Source organism: Narcine bancroftii, chromosome 1 (genome assembly GCF_036971445.1).
Source record: "Narcine bancroftii isolate sNarBan1 chromosome 1, sNarBan1.hap1, whole genome shotgun sequence".
Classification (NCBI taxonomy): domain Eukaryota; kingdom Metazoa; phylum Chordata; class Chondrichthyes; order Torpediniformes; family Narcinidae; genus Narcine; species Narcine bancroftii.
In genome coordinates, this window is record NC_091469.1 from 333,287,558 (window position 1) to 333,308,617 (window position 21,060).

General features: G+C 39.2%; 1 protein-coding gene across 6 annotated transcripts in view; it reads left to right on the forward strand.

The window, feature by feature from the left end:
• LOC138748554 (dnaJ homolog subfamily C member 13) overlaps window positions 1-21,060 on the forward strand; it is a 173,059-nt gene that overhangs the window by 9,547 nt on the left and 142,452 nt on the right. For all 6 annotated transcript variants that reach the window (XM_069908999.1, XM_069908992.1, XM_069908984.1 and 3 more), the window contains exons 3-7: window positions 5,441-5,516; window positions 7,709-7,858; window positions 9,197-9,238; window positions 10,819-11,019; window positions 18,052-18,258. In XM_069908999.1, coding sequence (XP_069765100.1) covers window positions 5,441-5,516; window positions 7,709-7,858; window positions 9,197-9,238; window positions 10,819-11,019; window positions 18,052-18,258 — 676 coding nt within the window. The remainder of the gene's footprint in view (window positions 1-5,440; window positions 5,517-7,708; window positions 7,859-9,196; window positions 9,239-10,818; window positions 11,020-18,051; window positions 18,259-21,060) is intronic.

Sequence of the window (21,060 nt, forward strand, 5' to 3'; positions counted from 1 at the left end):
CTCTGCGGTCTTCTTCAAAGGAGGTTGCTGCCCGCCAAACTGTGAGGCGCCAAGATGCACGGTTTGAGGCGATATCAGCCCACTGGCGGTGGTCAATGTGGCAGGCACCAAGAGATTTCTTTAGGCAGTCCTTGTACCTTTTCTTTGGTGCACCTCTGTCACGGTGGCCAGTGGAGAGCTCGCCATATAACACGATCTTGGGAAGGCGATGGTCCTCCATTCTGGAGACGTGACCCATCCAGCGCAGCTGGATCTTCAGCAGCGTGGACTCGATGCTGTCGACCTCTGCCATCTCGAGTACTTCGACGTTAGGGATGTAAGCGCTCCAATGGATGTTGAGGATGGAGCGGAGACAACGCTGGTGGAAGCGTTCTAGGAGCCGTAGGTGGTGCCGGTAGAGCAGGAAAGGGCTTTGGCAAATACTAGAGCGCATCGGATGTCCCCCAAAGTTCCTCAACATGATTATCCAACTGCACGAAAACCAACAAGGTCGGGTCAGATACAGCAATGAGCTCTCTGAACCCTTCTCCATTAATAATGGCGTGAAGCAAGGCTGTGTTCTGGCACCAACCCTCTTTTCAATCTTCTTCAGCATGATGCTGAACCAAGCCATGAAAGACCCCAACAATGAAGACGCTGTTTACATCCGGTACCGCACGGATGGCAGTCTCTTCAATCTGAGGCGCCTGCAAGCTCACACCAAGACACAAGAGAAACTTGTCCATGAACTACTCTTTGCAGACGATGCCGCTTTAGTTGCCCATTCAGAGCCAGCTCTTCAGCGCTTGACGTCCTGCTTTGCGGAAACTGCCAAAATGTTTGGCCTGGAAGTCAGCCTGAAGAAAACTGAGGTCCTCCATCAGCCAGCTCCCCACCATGATTACCAGCCCCCCCACATCTCCATCGGGCACACAAAACTCAAAACGGTCAACCAGTTTACCTATCTCGGCTGCACCATTTCATCAGATGCAAGGATCGACAATGAGATAGACAACAGACTCGCCAAGGCAAATAGCGCCTTTGGAAGACTACACAAAAGAGTCTGGAAAAACAACCAACTGAAAAACCTCACAAAGATAAGCGTATACAGAGCCGTTGTCATACCCACACTCCTGTTCGGCTCCGAATCATGGGTCCTCTACCGGCACCACCTACGGCTCCTATTCTATACCTAGCACACAGCAAAATGAATAAAGTGCAAGTAGCTGACACCTTGGCATTTGAGAATACATACAGCAACCTCCTTTGAAGAAGACCGCAGAGCCCACCTCACTGACAAAAGACAAAACCCAACACCCAACCCCAACCCACCAATTTTCCCCTGCAACCGTGTCTGCCTGTCCCGCATCGGACTTGTCAGCCACAATCGAGCCTGCAGCTGACGTGGACTTTTACCCCCTCCATAAATCTTCGTCCGCGAAGCCAAGCCAAAGAAGATAACATCAGAGCTGGATGGAAGTTCAACCAAGTCAAATACTAGTACAAATTGTTACATACATTGCTAAAACCAGTTAACAAACTATTTAAATTTTCCTTGTTTAAAGATGAAATTTTAAATCTTGTAAAGTGCCTAATGGTTTTGGTACTCAGCATCTTATGAATATTTTATGCCACAGTTCTAGTCCTCTGTGTGTACACACAAGACTTATTGATGCAATTATGTCATGAATTAGTGTTTGGCAGGAAGAACATTTTTCTTTCCACCAATGGTTTGATGTGCCCAAATGTTATGCAAAGATAAGTTGTCAACCAAAGCAATTTACATTGAGCAGAATATCAAGAAACATTTTGCTTTATCCAATTATCTTGAAATTACTCCCAATCCATTCATTTAACAAGTGTATGTGACGTGTCGTAAACACGAGTATAAAAAGTTAAAGGTCAACTATTTATTTTATTGCAGAATTGCTTGTGGGCGTTCTCTGTGACTTTATATTCCCTATGCAATAAAGCCAAACATTATTTACAAGAATGTTGAGGATACAAGGATGTGAGGATAGTTCCTTCAAATCTAAAGAGCATCAATAAATGCTATATATCACTATTGAGATACTCTATTATTAAATATCACAAATTCTAGTTTTTGATATAGATTTCTTTTAAACTAAAAGCACTAACTTCTGCTAAGGGCTCGTCAAAGTAGGCCTAACTGGGATTTCACCCCATGAAAACTCAAATTGAAAAAAAAAGTTCTTCCAGAGGTTAAAAAAGAATCAGGAATTCCCACCTCTCTCTAAATGTAAACTGTGGATGAGAGGTATCCTGGAGACAAAGTTATGAAAGGGAAAGATAAAAGTAGGGAGGTATTTTCCACTGGCTGGTGAGACATAGCCTCTAGATTCAGAAGATATTTAAGATGGATGAAATCCCAGAGAAAATAAATCTGTGGAATTCTCTGTCCAATGAAGCTGTAGAGGCTGCCTCATTAAAATTTAGACATACAGCACAGTAACAGGCCATTTCAGCCCACGAGTCTGTCCTGCCGATTTAGACCTAATTAACCTACACTACACCCACCCCCCCCCCACCCCACACCATGCATTTCGAATGGTGGGAAGAAACTGGAGTCCCCAGGGAAAACCCACACAGACACGGGAGCACGTTCAAACTCCTTACAAATATCACGGAATTTGAACCCCAGTCCCAATTGCTGACGCTGTAAAGGCATTGTGCTGATCACTACGCCAACTATGCTTCCCAAAATGTATTAAAGACAGAGGTTAGAGATCAGGAATGGAGCATAATGGGGACCATGGAAGTAAATTGAGCTGAGTTATAGCCAGATTAGTCATGATCTTTGTCGGACCAAAAACCTTTGTTGGGTTGGTTGCAGGAGTCGGCGACATCCCGGGGTCCAAAGGCTGCGTTGTCTGGCTATTCCTGTTGATGCTGCCCTTTTCAGCACCATATTCCATCTGCGCATGTGTTATTCTCTTCGGATGGTTGGCGCAGGTACTGGGGAGGGTTGGCACAGATGTGGGTGTTTGGGTGTGAATGCTTTATTGAAAGAGATGAGGAGGGAGAGTGAGGCTCGCATATTTTCTGTTGACTGTTACTACGGATTCAACGTTCGTTATTAATGGTGACAAGACTATGTTACATTAGAAATGGATGTCGTCACACCCATTATCATTACCAAATTCCTGAATTCTTTTGTGTTGATCAATAAACCATTAAAAACTCATCTGGACTTAGTGGCGCATTATAGCGAAACACGTCACAGTAAGTTGCTCGACCTAGCCTCCAAGTTTCTTTTATGGATAGTAGTTATAATTTTATTAACTGAAGGAGCAGGCTTGAAGGGCCAAATGACCAATACCTGCTCCTATTTCTTGTGTTCTTAAACCAAAATCATAATGAAGAAGATGTGACTCAAATTATTCTCCACTTTTACACCAACCTTTCCATCCTCTATCTTCTCTATTGCTATGGTGAAGCCAAAACTTCAGATGGAACACCTTGTATTTTACCTGGTAATCTACAGACTGTGGCATGAACTTAGAATTTTCCTTTTTCAGATTTTCCTCACCTTCTGTCTTCCCTCTCATCTATCCATCACCCATTTTGGTTCCCTCTCTCTCTCCCGGTTCCATTCATCTCCTACCTATACATTTTGTGCACAAGGTATCTTGTTCCATTTTCCCTTCATCTCTCCCTTTTATGGTTCCCATTATCTCCCTGCTTATCACCTTCCTGTATCTATCTACATCTTCACTCTCCTCCACCCCACCACAAAAAAAATGTTTTTCTGTTCTATCTGTTATCCACTCTGCCTGCCTTCCAACTTCATCCCTCTCCTTCCCTCATCCCTATCACCCTGCATCCTTCCTAAGTCCACTTGTCACTGTCTCATCCTTCTTCCCTTGACATAGGTTGACTTCCCTCTCCACTCTCAATCATGGTTATTGTCTAGGCCTGAATTGTCAGCAATTTTATCTCCCACCCCCAAACACACATGCTGCTTGACTCTATTTCTTCCAGCAGTTTGGGTTTTTGCTCCAGATTCCAACATCTGCATTCTCTTGTCTGCTCCTAACTGGGATGAATCCCTGTTGAGAAATGTCTCACCCAACCTCTCTAAAAGCCTGCTGGTATTTACTCTCTTTGTACCCCTCATAATTTTGTATACCTAAGGAAAATAGTTTTTATGGTTATGAGACAGAATTGTTTAAAAGTTCAGAAATATTTTACGAAAAAGCATAGTGAACCAGCCTATCATGTACTGACGTGAACCATTCTAGAAATTTTTGCATTTCTGCAACTATTTGTTACAGGAAGAGACTTTTGATTCCATCAAATGAGTAAACCAATGGGGAAATTTCAATTGTCTGTTCAATATAATGGATTGTGGAGGAGACTCAGACTGATGGGCTGACTTCTGCTCTTGTATCTTGTGAATTTTTTTTAGGATTTCTTTCATAGCTGGTTCCTGAAGAGCCTGGTAAAAGCTTGCAGCTTTGTCTACTCGGGAGAAAATAAAACCAGCAGGGAGAATTGTAGAGGAAAATTAACTTGGGAAAACACCATATTCAAAATACTTTTCTGGAAAGAAAGGAGATTAGGAGCTGTTTTGGAGGTGATTGCAGAACCAAAGAACACACAGCACAGAAACAGGCCCTACGGCCCATTTAGTCTGCTAAACTATTATTCTACCTATTCCAATTGATCTACATCTGGACCATAGCCTTCCATACCACTCCCATCCACTTATCTAAATACTCTTAAATGTCAAATCAGTCGGCAGCTTGTTCAATTGTCTCACCACTCTGCATGAAGAAGTTTCTCCTAACATTCCCTTTAAACATCTCGCCTTTCACCCTTAACCCATGTTGTCTAGTTCAACCATTCTCAACCTTTTTTCGGCTAGGACCTCCACAAATCTGCATAAAGTTTGACCCCCCCCCCTTTCCTGCGAATAGTCAAATTTTTGTTTCTTCTGTATTTCTCTCCTACCAATGACATAAAAAATTATATTTGTTGTGTGAGGTGAAAAGAAAACAAAGTTTTTACTTAAATATGCTGTGGCCCCTGGGATGAATCCCTGTTGAGAAATGTCTCACCCAACCTCTCTAAAAGCCTGTTGGTATTTACTCTCTTTGTACCCCTCATAATTTTGTATACCTAAGGAAAATAGATTTTATGGTTATGAGACAGAATTGTTTAAAAGTTCAGAAATATTTTACAAAGAAGCATAGTGAACCAGCCTATCATGTACTGACGTGAACCATTCCAGAAATTTTTGCATTTCTAGCAGTTCTTTTATCTACAGTGAAATTTGTACTCATCAGAAATAAAATTGTATTGGTGTTTCATTTCTTTAGGTGTTCTTGCAATTATTCAAATAAATGCTTTTAAAATTGAACTGGTGAAAACAAAATTTAAAGTAAGATAAAATGTACAGACATTGTGTGGTCTGATGCTCTTGTTTCTCTTTTTTCAGATATAAGCGAGTCTTTTCTGTTGGTACACATGCTGTAACCACTTACAATCCCAGTACCCTTGAAGTTACTAATCAGGTAACGAGCGAGAGTAATAGTTATATTCCTGGCATTTGGATTGCCTTTTTTCGTGCTGTAAATTATATTTTGGAAGTATGTCCTTAACTTATTCTTTTCCTTTGCCCCACTTTAGATTACCAACCCCTCTAACAACCATAATCTAGTTATTTTGAGGCTTTGCCATGGCATTTGTAAAGTTTTTAACTTTTCCTAAACTAACCCTAATCTATCTTCAATTCTTGGGAAATGCATGGTTACTGAAGTGACATTTTTTATGTAGAAAGAGTTGTTGCTTCTCGATAGTTATCCATAATTATAAGGTTATGGTAGTCTGATATCAAGATCCCTTGATTACACCTGTTATAACTTTTGAGCATTTGAGAAAATTCAAAAGCATGACTGTGCTTGAGTGGTTCACTGTTTAAGCAGACCTTACTGATTTCTAGTTTCTGTTCTAATTCTCTTCTGAACATTTTTTTTCTACCCCAGATTGAGAATCGGCATGTTTTTTCACATTCGTCAATTTGTATAATTGAAAATTGATTTAATCGTTTTGTCCTTGTGCATTCAGTTTGTATACAGTATCCTTATCTGTGCTCTAAATTTCATGGTTTCTTGAGGTAATTGCCTTTCAAGTCACTGCCCAACAAAACAACACTTTTTAATGTGTTAAATTGGGAAAAAATTATCTTTGGAATTTCTTTTAACATTGATTGACATTTCAATTGAGTGCTTGGCCAAAATTTAAAAAAAACTTTATTTATTCATTCAAAAAACAAATAATATATGACATATACAGCAATTAAACATGAACATGAATGTTTTTTTAATATATATATGAAAAAATATATTTTAAAAAAAGTTAAATATACATATTAAAATCTAATCAATATAAATTGAAATGTAAATATTCCGAGTATAACAGCCACTTATTATTAAAAACATTATAATTATCATGCGAAACATAAGTATTTTTTTCCATTATTGAACAATATTTCATCTCATGCCATCTATTAATATCAATCATATTTGTATCTTTCCACGTACTAGCAATACATTTTTTCGCTACGGATAAAGCTAAATATACAAAAGCAAGCTGGAATTTATCTAACCCCAAACCTTTTAGAGGTTGCAAACTACCCAATAAAAATACTGTTGGATCTAAAACTATTTTAATCTTATACAGGTATTCTAAAAACGATTGAATTTTCTTCCAAAAAGATTGTATATGTATACATGACCAAACAGCATGAAAAAAAAGTTCCAACTGTATCACCACATCTAAAACACAAATCTGATTTCATTAAAACCATATTTTTAAAAATTTTCAGGTGTCAAATATAATTGATATAAAAAATTGTAATTAGTCATTGCATAATGTGCATTTATCAATCTAGTTACACTATCATAACCGATATCTAACCGATCATCAGAAAAAATAAAACCAATATCCGCTTCCCATTTAATTTTAGATCTCTCCCAACCCTTTTTATCCATACCATCCTGTAATATTTGATACATAAATGAAATTAACCCTTCTCTGGTACCTTCATAAGAAGTCTCAAATGTAGTCATTTTAGGTAAAATCATATCTCTACCAAACATACATTTTACCAAAGATCGAATTTGATAATTAAGAAATAAAGAATTCTTATCAATACCAAAATCTTCCCTCATCTGATTAAAAGATAAAAACTTACCCTCTTTAAAACAATCTCCCAAATTTTTCACACCTTTAAATCTCCAATGCAATAAACTTTGATTATGTATTGAAAAAGAAATAAGTTGATTATTATACAATGGAGTCAAAGCCAATAATTTACCCCTAGAGCCTATCATTTTATTTTTCTTTATCCATAACTTCATTAAATGTTTTAGTATAGGCATATTATATTGTTGTAACAAATTTATATTCCACCTAAACAAGAATTGATGTATTTCAAATTCAGAAATACTTGCTATCTATGCTTGGCCAAAATAAAACCGTTTGTGTACTTGGGCAAAAGCTCATTTCAACATTTACTTTCTGCAAAGTGGTTAATTCTAAAGAAGCCATGTGATTAGCAATTTGTGTCTTTTCCAACCTTCCTATATTTTCAAGATTTAAATTTCTTCAATTTGACTGCTTAGAAGCTTAAGAGCATCTGCAATATGTTTTATTTTAACTTGAGCTATCAAAACACGTTAACTATGAAAAACTTGCTTTACAGTGGGCTTATGGAGATATCTGCAGCATTGGACCTATTGGCAAAGGTCAAGGTACAGAATTCAATCTCACTTTCCGTAAAGGAAGTGGGAAAAAGTCTGAAACCCTTAAATTTTCCACTGAACATAGAACAGAGCTGCTAACAGAGGCATTGGTAAGTACAACCAGCTTTTATATATACTTTTCTGAAGTCCTCTAACTGGTCTCTGCTTTGCATCCATTTTCCTTTGAACTCTGTAAACTCTCCAGTGTTTAACCTCTGCCAAAGTACCCTCATCAAAATGATTAATGTCCTGTGAAACTGTTACAGAGGTCTTTCTCAGTCTCTGGCAACCTCTATGGTTCACCATTCCAGCCATCTCCATGGACTATCCCATTCCTTTTTATTCTGTAACCATGGAATTGCTGACAATGAATTGTTATCTGCTGCCACACTGTTTATTCCAGTGAACCTAGAAGATGTTTCTTTGCAGCCCCTTTTTGTGTGCATATTGCTCCTCGTTAACATCTAGAAAATGCAGTACTAGACTCTGCACAGACCATAATATTGCCCAGCTCAACCTCACTAGCTCCTCTTGTGAACTTTTCACTATTTCTAATTTATCAGACTTCATGCTCATCATTATTGGAAGTCAGATAAATTTCCTAATCATTGGAAAAATACTGATGGTTTATAATTTGAAATTCTGGTGTCATATTTGACTCTGAGATGAACTCTAGACATGCCCACCCCTGGAGTATCATTTGATTTCATCCCTGCCTTCAATCATCTGCTGAAACCTTTACGTTTGTCTTTGTCTTCATACCTGACGTTTCCTAAGCAAGGGTGGTTGGCTTCCCTCATTTTGCATTCTGAAAACCCTGAGACCAGACAAAATTCTTCATGTCCACACCACTGCAAAGTGTTAAGAACTGGCTTTGGATCAGCAGTCTTTTTAAAAACTTGGTCTCACTTATCTGTCCTCATCTTGGGGTGCTGACTTCCCAAAATTTGGTATTCGTTCATTTTTGACCTGGTGATTGCAAAGTTTAATTACTTAAACTGTCTTTGGTTGGCAAGGCCATAAACCTCTCTGTTACTTCCATCTTTTATTTCTTTGAATTTGTAGTTATCTATCCTAAGGGCTGTAAAATGATTGCATTTTTATTAATTGTCTTAGCACATTTTGACAAATTGAAAGAACTGTGGTGGCAGGACATTTTTCCTGTTGAATTGCCAGTCAGTGAACTGTAGACATTGATTTAGGACGATATTTTTAAAAAAAAATTAAGCTGACTGATCAATGCTTGGTACTATTTGTCCCATCATTGCAAGGTTTGGTCGGAAAAAGAAATAGTTAAGAAGACATTGATAATTTATGCTCTGCATTTTCATTCTGTTTTGTAATCTATTGATTGTATCATCTTGATCAGTTTTTGGCCATGATGAAAAATAATTTCTTCTGTATTTCTTTGGCTAAACAATTTATGCATCTTTATTTTCATTTTGCAGCGGTTCAGGACTGAATTTTCAGAAGGAAAAATTACTGGAAAGGTAAATTGCAATTATCCTGTCAGGAGCTCTTGGCTATAATGAATTTTTAGTACTTTGAATAAATTATGCTTAAGTATTTTAAAATGCTGTTCACAAGCTTGTGACCTTTATTTCAAACTTCCTGTGTCTAAAAATGTGAAGTATTTTCAGTCTTCCAGAGAACCTTTGAAGCAGTATTCACATGTCGTTAATTGTTTTCTGTGGCAAACCATTATTTCTTGAGTTGAAAAATTGCAAGTTTTGTATGTTGCGATGTGCAGCAATAAATGATTTTTTTTTCAAGCCTATACCTTGGCAAGTGAAGATAAAACAAAATATTAGACTTCCCACCAATTGACATGAGTCTTCACTATCCAATATGCTACTTCTTTTCCAAATTCATGCATCTCCATCACCCACACCCTTTCCTGATCTCGTGCATTGGTGTCTCACAAAAAGGCTTGATCCTTCTCATACATTTGCCATCTTGAACGTTGATTGGATAAGACTGATGTCTTTAATCTGGCTAAGTCTGAGACAAGGCAGTAGTGTTTGAAATGTGGATGATATGTTAGAAATTAAGTATATTTTGTAGTTTAACACCATGTTGCAAAATGCTTGGATATCTGAGATTTTGTGGATAAATGTGTAAAATCGTGTCAACTGGTGCTATATTGATGTTGCAGATAATGTATGCTCTGCAGCTACAAAGGGCTGCATCAAATGAATTAATGCAATTACTTAAGCTGTAAAGACACAAGTGCATGTTTTGATTTCTTTTGCAAGAATATCACTGTTTATATTCTGCTGTAGCTCACATAACATTTATATAGGTACTAAATGAAATGTGTGGCTCCCGAGTTTCATAACATCATGTGCATGTGTACTGCTTTTGTACATCTGCAAATAAAATAGCAGAAACAAAGTAAATATAGAAGCATATTTCTTGCTACAAATGCAAAACATTCCATGATTTCTAAAAATTGTGGTTGCGATTTAACAAAATTTCTTTGTCCTAATAGCCATGTTGATTAAGTTGTCGACCTAAACTAGTTCCATTTTGTCTGCATTTGGCCAATTTACATCTAAACTGTTATTGGATTGGTTTAGAACAAATATTTCTTGAAGCAAATGTGTTATAACATTGAAATGTTATACTTACTATAATAATTGCAATTCTGCTTTCCGTTTAGGAACTTTCTAACTCAAACATGAATCTATTTGACCCTTCTGATCTATCTTTGGTAGGATCCAGGGAACTGGCATTGGACATTTGTATGTTGGAAAGCTAATGTTATGTAGAGTGAAACATGAAAGTCTGTATGTTATGATTGAAGGAAAAACACAAATGCTGGAGGAACTCAGCAGGTCTCATAGCATCCAGAGGAGGTAAAGGTATATAACTGACATTTTGGGCCTTAGCCCTTCAAGTTGTGCCTTGAAGGGCTCAGGCCCAAAATGTCAGTTATATTTCTTTACCTCTTATAGACCCTATGAGACCTGCTGAATTCCTCCAGCATTTCTGTTTTTTAACTAATGTTGTATGCCCACAGAACAAGTGCAATTGGTGATGCAAAATTGCTGCTTTGTTTTCCCTTTAGCGCTATAACTGTTACAAGCATCATTGGACAGATACCAGAAAGTTGGTGATTCTTGAAGTTACTCCTGGAGGAATAGATCAGATCAATCCTTCAACTAATAAACTTCTCTGTTCCTATGACTACAAAAACATTGAAGGGTTTGCAGAACTGTCAGATTATCAGGGAGGCTTTTGCATAATTCATGGAGGATTTAATCGATTGGTAAGTTTTGCCATTTGTAATTTATTGTGCTAGAATTCATGGTGAAGTACTTAGTAAAATTTGGTCTACTTGTGTTTTGAAGTTTTTAAAATTTCTCAATTCCTGGAAATGCTGGAAATATCTGTGCATATCCAATGAGGTGTTGAATTAAAGACTAATTTAACCTTTGAATTACAGCTTTAGTTTTTCACTTATTGCCTAGTTTAACCCTCATTCATTCCATATGAATTGACATGTTTATATCTACCTGTGTAATCTTGTGTCATTCTCTTCTCCTCACAGATCTTTCTTGTACATCCCTCCTCCAATTACAATGCTCTTTTCCTAACTACATGTCCATCTAAGTCAGTTAATGCAATACCTCGAGGCTTTCAGTTGTTTGGGTTCTGCACTCGGGTTAATATTTCTACTTGTTGCAATACATTCTTATCCTCACCTTCCTGAGGCTTCTTCTCAGCTGCATCATCTTAAATCCTACCTGCCCATTTTCTCATCATACCTTAACAGATATCATGCCCAACTAGTTCCTCCATTCATTTCTAGATCCAGCTAAAGCCTGTAGTGCTCTTGTCTTTTGCTGGCCTACAAACCTTTTAAGTCTGGAGAGTCCTGAAATACAAAGATAATCATGGCTTTGCATTAGTTGTGGTCTTAAATCTTTCACTTAGTTTTTTCCTAAATTCAATCCCTCATGAAGGTCCTTCATTTGCTGCCTTGATAACTTGCTGCACCTGCAAACCAACCTTTTGGAATTCATGCACAAGCATTCCCAAGTAATTTATATGATGACATGTTTCAATAATTTTCCATTTAAATAATAATCTGATCTCTTTTTTAATTCCAAAGTGGATAACCTCACATTTACCAACATTGTACTCCATCTGACAGATCCTTGCCTCCTCATTTAACCTATCTATATCTCTCTGCACACTCTGTGTACTCTACATAATTTGCTTTTCCACTCAATTGTCAGCAACCTTGGATATACTATACTTAATGATCTTCCAGATCATTAATGCGAAGAGTTGCGAGCCCAATACTGATCCCTGTGGCACCCCTCTCACCACTGCCACCAGAAAAACACCCCTGTGTCCTAACTCTCTGCTTTCTATTGGTTAACCAATCCTCTACCCATATTAATATATCACCTCCAACTCTATCCATCCTTATCTTATGTACAAGTCTTTTATGTGGCACCTTATCAAATGCCTTCTGGACATCCAATTAAACAATATCCATCTGCACCCCTCTTCTGTGCTCGTTATATCCTCAGAGAGCTGCAGTAAGTTCGTCAAACAGGACCTGCCTTTTCTGAATCAATGCTGTCTTCCTGATGGATCCATTTCGCTTCAGATGCCTTGCTAATTTCTTCTTTAATGATAGCTTCAATAATTTTCCCAACCATAGATGTTAAACTATCTGGCCTGTAGTTCTCTGCCTTTTATCTACATCCTTTTTTAAATAGTGCCATGATAGTCACTGTATTCCAGTCTGCTGGGACCTGTCCAGAGAACATTGGTAAATCACCAAACCCTCCTCATTACATTAAATGACTTCCAAGTACAACTTCATTTTTTTTCACTGGCATCCATTCTCTCCCAGTCCAATGTTTGACATTAATAAAACAAGAATGTCTGCAGACAGGGCAGCATGTTGACATAGTGGTTAACGCTTTGTCTTTACAGCACCAGTGATTGAGACAAGACCAGAATCCTGCGCTATCTGTAAGGAGTTTGAAAATTCTCCCGGAGTCCACATGGGTTTTCCTGGGGGGAGGGTGGGGGGGGTGCTTCGATTTTTCTCCCACTATTCAAAATGTACCGGGGGTGCAGGTTAAATGGGTGTAAATTTGGTGGCACAGACATGTTTACATTCAGTATGTCTAAATTTCTCTTTGGCTTGGCTTCGCGGACGAAGATTTATGGAGGGGGTAAAAAGTCCACGTCAGCTGCAGGCTCGTTTGTGGCTGACAAGTCCGATGCGGGACAGGCAGACACGGTTGCAGCGGCTGCAGGGGAAAACTGGCTGGTTGGGGTTGGGTGTTGGGTTTTTCCTCCTTTGCCTCTTGTCAGTGAGGTGGGCTCTGCGGTCTTCCTCAAAGGAGGTTGCTGTCCGCCAAACTGTGAGGCGCCAAGATGCACGGTTTGAGGCGATATCAGCCCACTGGCGGTGGTCAATGTGGCAGGCACCAAGAGATTTCTTTAGGCAGTCCTTGTACCTTTTCTTTGGTGCACCTCTGTCACGGTGGCCAGTGGAGAGCTCGCCATATAACACGATCTTGTGAAGGCGATGGTCCTCCATTCTGGAGACGTGACCCACCCAGCGCAGCTGGATCTTCAGCAGTGTGGACTCGATGCTGTCGACCTCTGCCATCTCGAGTACTTCGACGCTAGGGATGAAAGCGCTCAAATGGATGTTGAGGATGGAGCGGAGACAACGCTGGTGGAAGCGTTCTAGGAGCCGTAGGTGATGCCGGTAGAGGACCCATGATTCGGAGCCGAACAGGAGTGTGGGTATGACAACGGCTCTGTATACGCTTATCTTTGTGAGGTTTTTCAGTTGGTTGTTTTTCCAGACTCTTTTGTGTAGTCTTCCAAAGGCGCTATTTGCCTTGGCGAGTCTGTTGTCTATCTCATTGTCGATACTTGCATCTGATGAAATGGTGCAGCCGAGATAGGTAAACTGGTTGACCGTTTTGAGTTTTGTGTGCCCGATGGAGATGTGGGGGGGCTGGTAGTCATGGTGGGGAGCTGGCTGATGGAGGACCTCAGTTTTCTTCAGGCTGACTTCCAGGCCAAACATTTTGGCAGTTTCCGCAAAGCAGGACGTCAAGCGCTGAAGAGCTGGCTCTGAATGGGCAACTAAAGCGGCATCGTCTGCAAAGAGTAGTTCACAGACAAGTTTCTCTTGTGTCTTGGTGTGAGCTTGCAGGCGCCTCAGATTGAAGAGACTGCCATCCGTGCGGTACCGGATGTAAACAGCGTCTTCATTGTTGAGGTCTTTCATGGCTTGGTTCAGCATCATGCTGAAGAAGATTGAAAAGAGGGTTGGTGCGAGAACATAGCCTTGCTTCACGCCATTGTTAATGGAGAAGGATTCAGAGAGCTCATTGCTGTATCTGACCCGACCTTGTTGGTTTTCGTGCAGTTGGATAATCATGTTGAGGAACTTTGGGGGACATCCGATGCGCTCTAGTATTTGCCAAAGCCCTTTCCTGCTCACGGTGTCAAAGGCTTTGGTGAGGTCAACAAAGGTGATGTAGAGTCCTTTGTTTTGTTCTCTGCACTTTTCTTGGAGCTGTCTGAGGGCAAAGACCATGTCAGTAGTTCCTCTGTTTGCGCGAAAGCCGCACTGTGATTCTGGGAGAATATTCTCGGCGACACTAGGTATTATTCTATTTAGTAGAATCCTAGCGAAGATTTTGCCTGCAATGGAGAGCAGCGTGATTCCCCTGTAGTTTGAGCAGTCTGATTTCTCGCCTTTGTTTTTGTACAGGGTGATGATGGTGGCATCACGAAGGTCCTGAGGCAGTTTTCCTTGGTCCCAACAAAGCTTGAAAAACTCATGCAGTTTGGCATGCAGTGTTTTTCTGCCAGCCTTCCAGACCTCTGAGGGGGATTCCATCCATACCTGCTGCTTTGCCACTTTTCAGTTGTTCGATTGCCTTATATGTCTCATCCTGGGTGAGGACCTCATCCAGCTCTAGCCTTAGGGGTTGTTGAGGGAGCTGGAGCAGGGCGGAATCTTGGACTGAGCGGTTGAAACTGAAAAGAGATTGGAAGTGTTCTGACCATCGGTTGAGGATGGAGATCTTGTCGCTGAGGAGGACTTTGCCGTCTGAGCTGCGCAGCGGGCTTTGGACTTGGGGTGAGGGGCCATACACAGCCTTTAGAGCCTCCTAGAAACCCCTGAAGTTGCCAATGTCCGCGCTGAGCTGGGTTTGTTTGGCGAGGCTAGTCCACCACTCATTTTGGATATCCCGGAGTTTGCGCTGAAGATGGCTGCATGCGCGACGGAAGGCTTGTTTCTTCTCTGGACAGGACGGCTTTGTAAGGTGAGCCTGGTGGGCAGCTCGCTTCTTTGCCAGCAGCTCCTGGATTTCCTGGCTGTTTTCGTCGAACCAGTCCTTGTTTTTCCTGGAGGAGAAGCCCAGTACCTCTTCAGTGGATTGCAGTATGGTAGTCTTCAACTGATCCCGAGGGTTTCAGGGGACTGGTCCGTAAGGCGGGTTTCGTCGAGCTTTGCTTTGAGGTTTACCTGGAAGTTTCCTCTCGCTTCGTCTGACTGCAGGTTTCCAACATTGAACCTCTTTCTGGGGGCTTTACTGTTCCTGGGCTTTGGCTTGAAGTGAAGGTTGAGCTTGCAGCTGGTGTGGAGCACATCTCGTTTGTCACTTTCTCGCACCAGGATGTAGTCCAGGAGGTGCCAGTGTTTGGATCGGGGATGCATCCAGGTAGTCTTAAGGCTGTCCCTCTGCTGAAAGAGGGTGTTTGTAATGACAAGCCACTGTTCTGCGCAGAGCTCCAACAGGAGGTGCCCATTGTCGTTGCACTTGCCGACGCCATGCTTGCCCAGGATTCCTGGCCAGGTTTCTGAGTCTTTGCCGACGCGAGCGTTGAAGTCGCCAAGGATGACAACCTTGTTGGCTGTAGGGGTGCGTTGGATGAGGTTGCGCAGGTCAGTGTAGAACTTGTCCTTTTCTGCTGGTTCCGCCTGGAGGGTTGGAGCATAGACACTGATGAGGGTGATGTGACGCTTGTTCTGAAGGGGGAGTCGCATGGACATGATTCGGTCCGAGAGGCCTGTCGGAAGGTTTTCGAGTTTGGAGGCAATGAAGCTCTTGACCATGAAGCCTACACCAGATAGGCGTCGTTCATCCGAAGGCTTGCCAGACCAGTAGAGTGTGTAGCCCGCGCCGCGTTCTTGGAGGCTGCCTACATCTGCCAGGCGGACTTCACTGAGAGCGGCTATGTCGATGTCAAGTCTGAGGAGTTCATGTGCAATGAGGGCAGACCGACGTTCAGGTTTAAAATTTAAAAAAAAAACTGGGTGAAGTAAAAACATGAAGCTGGAGAAACTCAGGAGGTCAAACGGTGTCCTTTATAAAGCAAAGATAAAAATACATAACCGATGTTTTAGGCTTGAGCCCTTCATCAAAGTCTGGAATAATGTCAACAGGTATCTGAATAAAAGGGTAAGGGGAGAGGTTTTTTTGCAAAGGCAGAAGGTAATAGGTGGAGAAGGGAGGGAAGGCACACCAGCAAGCTAGATGAATAGAGAGGGAAGGAGGTGGAGAGGTGACAGAGGGAAGGAGGGAGATAGGAGAACAGGTTAGCAGAAACAGGAAAAGTCTCTGTTAATGCCATTTGGCTGGTGTGGGCCCTGACAGAAAATCTGGTGGTGTTTCTCCAATTTATGGTGGTCTTGGTGATATTGTGGTTGAGGCCATGGACAGACGAGAGTATGGGAGCGTGATGCAGAACTGAAATGGTTGGCTACTGGGAGTTCTCTGTCACTGGGGAGGACTGGGAGATTGCTTCGCTGAGCACCTTTGCTCTGTTCACACCAGTAACAGAGATCTCCCAGAGGCCAACCATTTCAATCTAAAACAAATCAGAAATCCTCATTTATCCAAAATCTTTTTGTTGCTGAACTTTCCGGGGACCTAGGGCTCCTGGTGGCAGAGGGGAAATTCAGGACCCCTGGAGCCAGCAGCGGGGAAACTTGAGGCATCAGCATTGGTAACTGCAGACTCCTGGCACAAGCAGGGCCTTGGTAGGGAGGTGTCAGTGATCGGTGGCGGCCAACATTTTGGTGAAAATTAAACATTTTTTTTAATGATTTAAAAGCCTTCCCTTGTTATTTGTTGCATAAACACAGTTACAAGTGATTTGCTGTTGTTACTGGGTTGTTTTTACAAAATGACCAGTTCTCTAGAAAAAAAAGTATCCGAAATCGGCCTGGTCAACACACACACACACACACACACACACACACACACACACACACACACACACACACACACACACACACACACACACACACACACACACACACACACACACTCAATTTATGCTGTTTTGTTGTATTTCACAAGCTATAATAGGGATACAGGGCATATAAACACCAAAATGTGCATACTTGCCTTGTTAGTCGGCGTTCTGGGATCCCAGGGCTGGGTGCAGTCATCTTGATTCCTGTGCGAATGCATGAGTCTTTGGTAGGTGGGTTTGTGCATTGGAGTTCAGTTGGTGCATGCGTGAAAGTTAAGGATGTGAATTCAATATCATCACTGCACTTAATTCTTGCACATGCGCCAACTGAACTTCAATAAACGAACCCATCGAAGGCTCGTGCATACGCACAGGAATCAAGATGGCCGTACCCAACCCCGGAACCCCAGATCGCCGACCAACAAGGTAAGCATGGAGCAGAATAAGGAAAAATTCGTCAAGGTTGATTGACAAATTCAGGAAGCTTTAAGTTGTTATCGTCAAATGTACAATGAAAAAAATTGTAATTTTAAAAAGTTTGCTTTAAGGCTTCAGGACAATTTTGACTTGCATCCATTCTGAGATTCTTCCGTGCCTGTTACGGTCATAAGTCGGGGACTATCTGTATTGTAGTGCCTTGGAGGAACTCTGGGCTGAGCAACATCCTTGATGAAGGGTTCCAGCGTGAAATGTCAACCTGCAGAAATCCTCTTTCAGATTGCAGCATGTGCAGTCTCCAGTATGTCTGCAGTTTTGTATCCATTGGTTTCTGTATTTTATGGTTGGGAGGTCCAAAACTCTGGGATTTTTCCATAAATTTTTTTGTCTATTGATTCTTTTATCATTTACTCTTTAAACCTTCCTCTATGACCAAGTTTTTTGGTCACCTGCCTTAATTCAGCTCGTGTGACTCTGTCTGTAAATGCTTCTGTGAAAATTAGCTATGGAAATAACTGCAAGTTAGTGACTCTTGCAAAATCACTGTAGGTTCACTTGGAGTGCAGCAATCCATTCTCTTTTAATGTTATTGTAATTCCAGCACCTTTTTGCATCTGAACAAAGGGAAGAAATCATCAAAAGTGCAATTGATCATGCTGGCAACTTCATTGGCATTTCTCTACGCATTCGGAAAGAATCGTTTGAGTTTGATTTGTACCAGAATCACCGCTTTGGAAAATATAGCACCGATGAATCTATTACATCTCTAGCAGAATTCACTGTGCAAAAAATTGCACAAAGGCATCAGGTATGTTACTTTCAAAATGTTAAATTAAGTGTTTGTGATATTACATTCTTGATCTTCATTCGGTAAACCACCAATCCAAAGTTTTTTTTTTAATTTTATTAATTCGTTCAAAAAACAAATAATATATGACATATACAGCAATTAAACATGAACATTTTTATATATATATATATATATATACACAAAAGAAAAGAAAAGAACCCCCCTACCCTAAAGAGAGCCATAAAAAAATTTAAAAATAATTAAATATACATATTTAAATCTAATCAATATAAATTGAAATGTAAATATTCTGAGCATAACAGCCACTTATTAATAAAAAAATTATAATTATCAAGCGAAACCTGTAATTTTTATCATTATTAAACAATATTTCATCTCATTATGTCATCTATTAATATCAATCATATTTGTATCTTTCCACATACTAGCAATACATTTTTTCGCTACGGATAAAGCTAAATATACAAAAGCAAGCTGAGACTGATCTAATCCCAAGCCTTTCAGAGGTTGCAAACTACCCAATAAAAATACTGTTGGATCTAAAACTATTTTAATCTTATACAGGTATTCCCGATTGAATTTTCTTCCAAAAAGATTGTATATGTATACATGACCAAACAGCATGAAAAAAATTCCAACCGTATCACCACATCTAAAACACAAATCTGATTCATTAAAACCATATTTTTATATTTTTCAGGTGTCAAATATAATTGATGTAAAAAATTGTAATTAATCATTGCATAACGTGCATTTATCAATCTAGTTACACTATCATAACAGATATCTAACCGATCCTCTTCAGAAAAAGTAAAGCCAATATCCGCTTCCCATTTAATTTTAGATCTATCCCAACCCTTTTTATCCATACCATCCTGTAATATTTGATACATAAATGAAATATAACCCTTCTCTGGTACCTTCATAAGAAAAGTCTCAAATTTAGTCATTTTAGGTAAAATCATATCTCTACCAAACATACATTTTACCAAAGATCGAATTTGATAATTAAGAAATAAAGAATTCTTATCAATACCAAAATCTTCCCTCATCTGATTAAAAGATAAAACCTTACCCTCTTTAAAACAATCTCCCAAATTTTTCACACCTTTAAATATCTAATGCAATAAACTTTGAATATGTATTGAAAAAGAAATAAATTGATTATTATACAATGGAGTCAAAGCCAATAATTTACCCCTAGAGCCTATCATTTTATTTTTCTTTATCCATAACTTCATTAAATGTTTTAGTATAGGCATATTATATTGTTGTAACAAATTTATATTCCACCTAAACAAGAATTGATGTATTTCAAATTCAGAAATACTTGCCATCTCAATTTTAGCTCAACTAGGAGGCTGTACCAAATCCATCAATGAACTAATAAATTTAAGTTGGGCTGCCTCATAATAATTTTGAAAATGTGGTAAACGTAGTCCCCCTAACTCATATTTCCAAGTTAATTTATTCAAAGCTACTCTCAAAAATTTACCCCTAACCATTTTATTTAAATCTCGAAAAAAAATTTTATCAAGTAAATACGGAATAGATTGAAACAAATATTGTATACGCGGAAAGATATTCATCTTAATTGTATTTATCCTTCCCATTAAATTAATAGGTAAATCTTTCCATTTAATCAAATCTGTTTTAATTTTTTTCATTAACAGAGCATAATTTAATTTGTATAAAGATTGATAATTAACATTCAAAATTATACCCAGATTTTTAATTCGATCAATCCACTTCAAATTAATAATATTCTTATAAACTGAATAATCTCCTTTACTTACCGGTAATATTTCACTTTTTTCCCCAATAAACTTTATATCCAGAAAGACATTCATGTTGTATTAAACATTCCTTCAAATGCAAAAGTGACTGAGCTGGGTTTATTAAATACACCAATACATCATCAGCAAATAAAGTAATTTTATACTCCTCATCTAAAACTTTCATACCTTGTATCTGTGTATTTTGTCTTGTCAACTGTGCTAAAGGTTCAATCACAAACTCAAACAAAGCTGGTGATAAAGGACAACCTTGATGAGTTGATCGAGTTAACTTAAAAGATTCCAAAATCAAACCATTCGTCAATGCTACCGGTTTACTATATAGAGCCCTAATCCAACCAATAAAAGAAGGACTAAACTTAAATTTCTCCAAAACTTTAAACAAAAAATTCCATTCAACTCTATCAAATGCTTTTTCTGCATCTAAGGATACAACCATCGGATGATCTAAAGATTGTCGAAATCTATTAATCAAACTAATCAAGCGCAAAATGTTATCTGAGGCATATCTATTCTTTATAAAACCTGTTTGGCTAAATTTTTACCAAAATTGATTCATATTGATCAATCTATTTGCTAATATTTTAGCTATTATTTTATAATCTACATTTAACAATGAAATTGGTCTATATGAAGATACTTTCAAGGAACCTCTATCTTTTTTAGGAATTACTGTAATTAAAGCACTAGAACAAGATTCAGGTAAATCATAATGTTCTCCAACTTGACATAATACATCCCCAAACACTAGATAAATCATCATAAAAAATTTTATAAAATTCAACTGAAAATCCATCATCACCAGGCAATTTACTGTTCGGCATTTCCAGCATAGCCATTTTAATTTCCGAATCAGTAAATAGTTCATCTAACTCCTGTATATCTCCATCCTCTAATATCGGTAAATTCAACTGCGATTTAAAAATAAAAATCAATCAATCCAGTTTCCTGTTTTCCTTCAGATGTATATAACTTTTTATAAAATGAATAAAATTCATCATTA